Source organism: Neodiprion virginianus, chromosome 1 (assembly GCF_021901495.1).
Source record: "Neodiprion virginianus isolate iyNeoVirg1 chromosome 1, iyNeoVirg1.1, whole genome shotgun sequence".
NCBI classification, from domain to species: Eukaryota; Metazoa; Arthropoda; class Insecta; order Hymenoptera; family Diprionidae; genus Neodiprion; species Neodiprion virginianus.
In genome coordinates this window covers 34,922,048-34,926,891 of record NC_060877.1, presented here as the reverse complement: position 1 = coordinate 34,926,891, position 4,844 = coordinate 34,922,048, and the positions used below count along the sequence as shown (strand labels likewise).

The 4,844-nt window shown below is 47.8% G+C and overlaps 1 protein-coding gene across 1 annotated transcript; it reads right to left on the bottom strand.

The window, feature by feature from the left end:
- Positions 1–529: 529 nt before the first annotated feature.
- Positions 530–3,835, bottom strand: LOC124304586 (endocuticle structural glycoprotein SgAbd-8-like). Its single transcript, XM_046763004.1, has 3 exons — positions 3,755–3,835; positions 2,439–2,727; positions 530–1,001 (listed from the first exon to the last, which is right to left on the bottom strand). The coding sequence occupies exons 1-3, from the start codon at positions 3,758–3,760 to the stop codon at positions 721–723; spliced, it is 576 nt and encodes a 191-aa protein (XP_046618960.1). The 5' UTR covers positions 3,761–3,835; the 3' UTR covers positions 530–720.
- Positions 3,836–4,844: the final 1,009 nt, after the last annotated feature.

The window sequence follows — 4,844 nt, the reverse complement described above, 5'->3', positions numbered from 1 at the left end:
GAATAAGTAACTTTTCATCCTTCCTTTAGTATGGTAAAGTATACGCGAGTAATCCCTCTCTAATTTCAATTTCCACGGCTTAGCGTGAAGTTCAATTACCAATTAAATAATAAGCTATTTTGCAAGATAAGGCCCTGGGCCAAGTTTACATAACGAGGGCACAAAGTCGAGGGCGACGACCATCGTTCCGTGCCTCGTGTGCAGTTTGTACTTTATAATACATCAATTTTCCGCCCGAGTTCTCGGCTCTCTCGCGAGTAAGGCTGAAATTCTCCTCATTTCACCTTTGTTCCTTCGTCTAACAGACAGGTAACCGAAGGCACGGGGTAACTGAATTACTTCCGACAAAGTGCCGCCTGCCTCTGCTTCCTCGCCCTCGTACACGACCGAGGGGAGAAATTCTATCGCGACGCGGTGAGTGCATATTGTTCCTTCTGCATTCCGCCGGCTTCGCCTTCGTTACGAATCATTATTTCAGCCCCGAAGGCGGAGACGGGTCGTTTCGTCAAAAACCAAGGCAAGTCACAACTTGTTTACAAAAGCATCGTAAAATGCGTCATCTTTATTGGTGTACAATACAAATTTTTACAAAATATAAACCTAGTTATTGCGAGTATCTGCAAGGATAATACAAAGAACGAAGAAGTCAACACCCTCAAAGGTGTTGTCTCACGTGGCTTCTGTTCCTCGGATGCGACATGCACCGAACAATAGCCAAGTCTAGTAGTGATAGCCTCCGGCATTGGCTGCGGCCGAGGAATGCTGGTTGTTGTACACCTGGGCAGATCCGGAATGATACTGTCCTCCCTGGTTTTCCCCGCGGGCTTCAGCGGCCAGAGACAACTCGACCCCGCGACGTATTTCTTCGGGAACGGGTGGTGGAGTCGGGAGGTGAGCACCTTCGGGATGAAAACCGTTCTCATCAGCGGTGTAGTGGACCGTGTACTTGAGTCCATCGGTCCCGGTGTACGAGTAGAAGCCGGAAACAGCCTCGGTGTTGCCTGTGGAAATATGGAACAAAAGGGACCAAGATGATAAAGAAACTTTGGTCGAGATTGCGGGGATTTCGCGCGGTCTGCACGCGGCGTCATTACCGTCACTCGGACCGGTTTTTGGGACCGCGGGTGACGCGTCGATTTGGGAATTGTGATCCATCGAGGGAGTTGCGTTATATCGAGGTCGGATACGGAGGTTTGAGAGCCCTTCGAAATGGACTCCGAGACGTCCGAGCTGCGGGCAGTCAGCCGAAACGACATTCGCCTCGCCACTCCGGAGACCGTTCCAAGGACAGGAAGCTTGTATCGTTGGGGCAACATCTTCGAGAGGAAGTCCATTGAAATATGATTGCGGACTTTGGCCGGTGTTGTGTGGTCCGCAGTTTGCGGAATTTCCTATACGATGGTCTGCGATCTTCCACGCAACCTCGAGCATCCAGGCTTCGCCTTCGTTTCGTATCGATTTAAACGCGGGCGAGAAGTTGGCGAAGAAATTGAGGAAGCCGGTCATGGGAGAGGAAAAAAGAGAGAACCTCGTTCGCGGTGAAGAACCGTCTGCGAGAATACTCTCAGACACACTTAACGCTTGCGAATTTTTCAGGAATGAATCTGCGGCGACCGACGGTATTCGAATACCGGACGGTTTTGAACGCCGGAAGGAATCTGCTCGTCGCCTGCGGCTGTTTCATCAAGGCGAGTCTACCGGACCGATGGATGACAAAGCATCGTCGTTACACCGTTTCTAAACTCGTTCGGTGCAGTTTAATCCACATCCTTAAAACGTCAAGAGTACGAGGTCGTCACGCCGTGGAACGTCTCGTCATTTTTTATCCGTCTTGCTTTTTACCATCTCGAATCTCCTAAGATCGTTCTACCGGATATCGCTGAGGCTACCTTGTCCCTAATTGTGGACACCGACGAAGAACTAACTCAAGAAATGAGACATCGATGGAGATCGTATAGAAGAAAAACGTTGCCTTCGCATCGCCGAGTGTCTTGAAAACTCGTTCGAACGCGTTGCGGATGAATCATTCGAATTGATCAACGGCAACGGCATTCTGGTCGTACTCAATGGACCACGCTTCGTCGGTTCGGCGGTTAATCTTTATCGACGAACAGCAGAGACTGCCAGTTTTTGGCTCAGGATTTTACTATTGAACCGAAATGACGGTTATGCGTTGCTTCGAAAGTGAGAGGTGACTGGTCCGAAGCAACGTAGAATATATTCAGCCGTCGGATAATGAACGGTGAAAACAAACGAAGAATATTGATAAAAGTTTGGGCTCCGTTTGTCAGAAATTATGTAGATGAAAAACACGAGCATCCTCGTATCGTGGTTCCGTCTCAAACGCGGTTAAGAGCCTAGGATAATGATTCTTGGAAGAAAAATGTATGACGCGAAATACCGACAAGGACAAATAGCGATGGATAAAAAGCTCTTACCACGGGCTACTCCGGTTTCCTCAGCGGAAATTCCATTAGCCGTTTCGTAGTTGTAGCGGTAAGATCCGTCGGCGTTGTTCTGATTGTCGTACTTGGTGATCGCGATCTGTTGTCCGTGATAAGAACCTGCAGCGGTGGCGTGAGCCTGGGGATTGTAAGCTCCAGTGAATAATCCCGGAGCTTGAACGAGCCCCGCTCCTCCGGCCGTCGCGGCCGAAACCGGTGGAAGGTAGGTCTTCTCCAAACGGGCAGCGCTGGCCACTCCGGCAACGAACAAAAGGGCGGCGATCTGCGAACAGGAGCAATTGCGGTCTACATCGCACGGCGACGTTGGTCCATTCGTGATTGCCGATTGTCTTTCTCGGGAGGGTCGATTCCCGCCACCACGAGCTGCCGGACCAACACCCCCTTGACCACTGGCCGGCAGCTCGAGAGAAGACGCTTAACTCCTGACAAAAGCTCTTGGATCCGGAGACCGTGAGGGACTTGGGAGAAAACTGGATCGGTGAAATAACAGTGGGATCTATTCAAACGCGGACATAATTAGATCCGACACATAAGCGGACGGTGTGTATTGATTTGGAATATCAGGAGCGAAATTTGTACAATGTGGACTCGGAGGATAGTCGATGAAGACCTTGGGTCGTCGGAAGTAGTCCCGATGTAAGACTGAAAATTATTTTCGAAAAGTCGATTTTCAACGCCAATTCTGTGCATCGCTTTGACGTTGAGTCGCACTGAGAAAAATTTCCTTTGTTACAGTAACTAGAATAATTGAGTAAAACAAGTATCGTTAAAAAATCTGTTTGAATATTGTTGGGATTACGAAAAACGAGGTACGCCTAACCATTTTGCGCTATTGTCGATTCTTTTTTTGCAATTGCAACGGAAAATCAGTTTGTTCGGTTTACTCCACTTTTTTAGTTAAACAAGGCTTTGACGTCAATTTATCGTTGCACAAGCATTAAATTTTCGCAACGGTTGCAAGAAAATATAGCAACAGTGACCGTAATGAGAAAGAATAGTAAAGGATACCAGACTTTCCGGTAACAGCTAGAAAACTAATCTTCATTTTCTACCTAGAACTATATTTTTCGATTGTGCTAAAAAAATTAAAATAGCTAAGGACTGAGCGGTAACCGGAACCAAAAATTTCTCTGAGTGTGGTAACCAAACTGGTCAATCAACAAGATCTGTTTGTATTACGTTACCGATCATATATTTGACACTTTTCGATGAAAAAGGATGTGACTTACACCCCGGTTGAAGTTGAATATTTAGGATAAAATTTGATTTTCGTAGTGTGAAAATTTTACCTTCATTTTCCTTCTCTTCCGAATCGAAGCTGTCTTCACTGTTGTCAAAACTTGACGTGCAACTCTAGGAATGCCTGCAATGAGACAAGTGACGTCGAGTTTAGGGGCGAACGGTTTATATACACAAAATCTCCCCCCTGAATGTAGCCGGGCGGAAAGAATTGTTGAGCAATACGTGATCGAAACGTGCCGAGTGTTTCTGATATGGATCATCAAAATACGAAATATCTAGAGTGACTTGCGATTCGCTGCGGAAAGAAGGCGTGCGCTGTAAATACAAAATTGAAGGTGTAAGGCTCGCCACACGGGGAATGTAAGTCTGCGCAAAAGTTAGAAGGCTGCTCTCTTACCCTTTGGCTCGAGTTATTTGCTCTGATCCGAATCGCCGATCCATCCTACATTTCAACGCGGCAATAACGACGATCTTTCACGACGATTATTCAAAGCTCATCGGTACCGCTGCGCCCGGTCTAATGGCCGATTAAAGGACTCCTAGAACTCGTAATTATAGAGCGGCGGTTAATCGCTTGACGCAACACCCGCTCCGGAATCCTAAACGCGCCTGTCTAAGCCTAGGCCGGCTGTTTCAGAGGTGCGTCGAGACGCGTCGCGTCGCGGCGTCGCGACGACAGGCGTACACGTACAGCCATTCCGGAGACGACACACCTCATTACCTCGCTCTTCGTTCAATCTGTTACACGCAAAACTTCCTCCATCCAACTTCGCGGAGCGGCGGGCAAACTCGTTTCACGAGCTTGAAAGCAGCCCCGGGATCTCATTAAAATTCGTCATTTCGCGAAACCGTCGATATTTCCCTCCGTTTTCTCCCTTTTTCCATCACCGAAATACCAAAAAACTTGAATCGAGACGTCGTTGGGATACCTTGTACGTATTTCCCTCTACTAAACGTGTAAAGATTGAGGATTCCCGAGGCAAAATTCGTCATGCGAAATCGTTGCGAAAATAATCTGTGATCAATCATCGAGCATACCGAGGTCGGAATTCGGGTGAGACTTGGACGTATCATCGCATCGGTCGGAGCCATACGGGGAGAGTTAATCAAACTAAAAGCCTTCGGCGAAACGTGAGT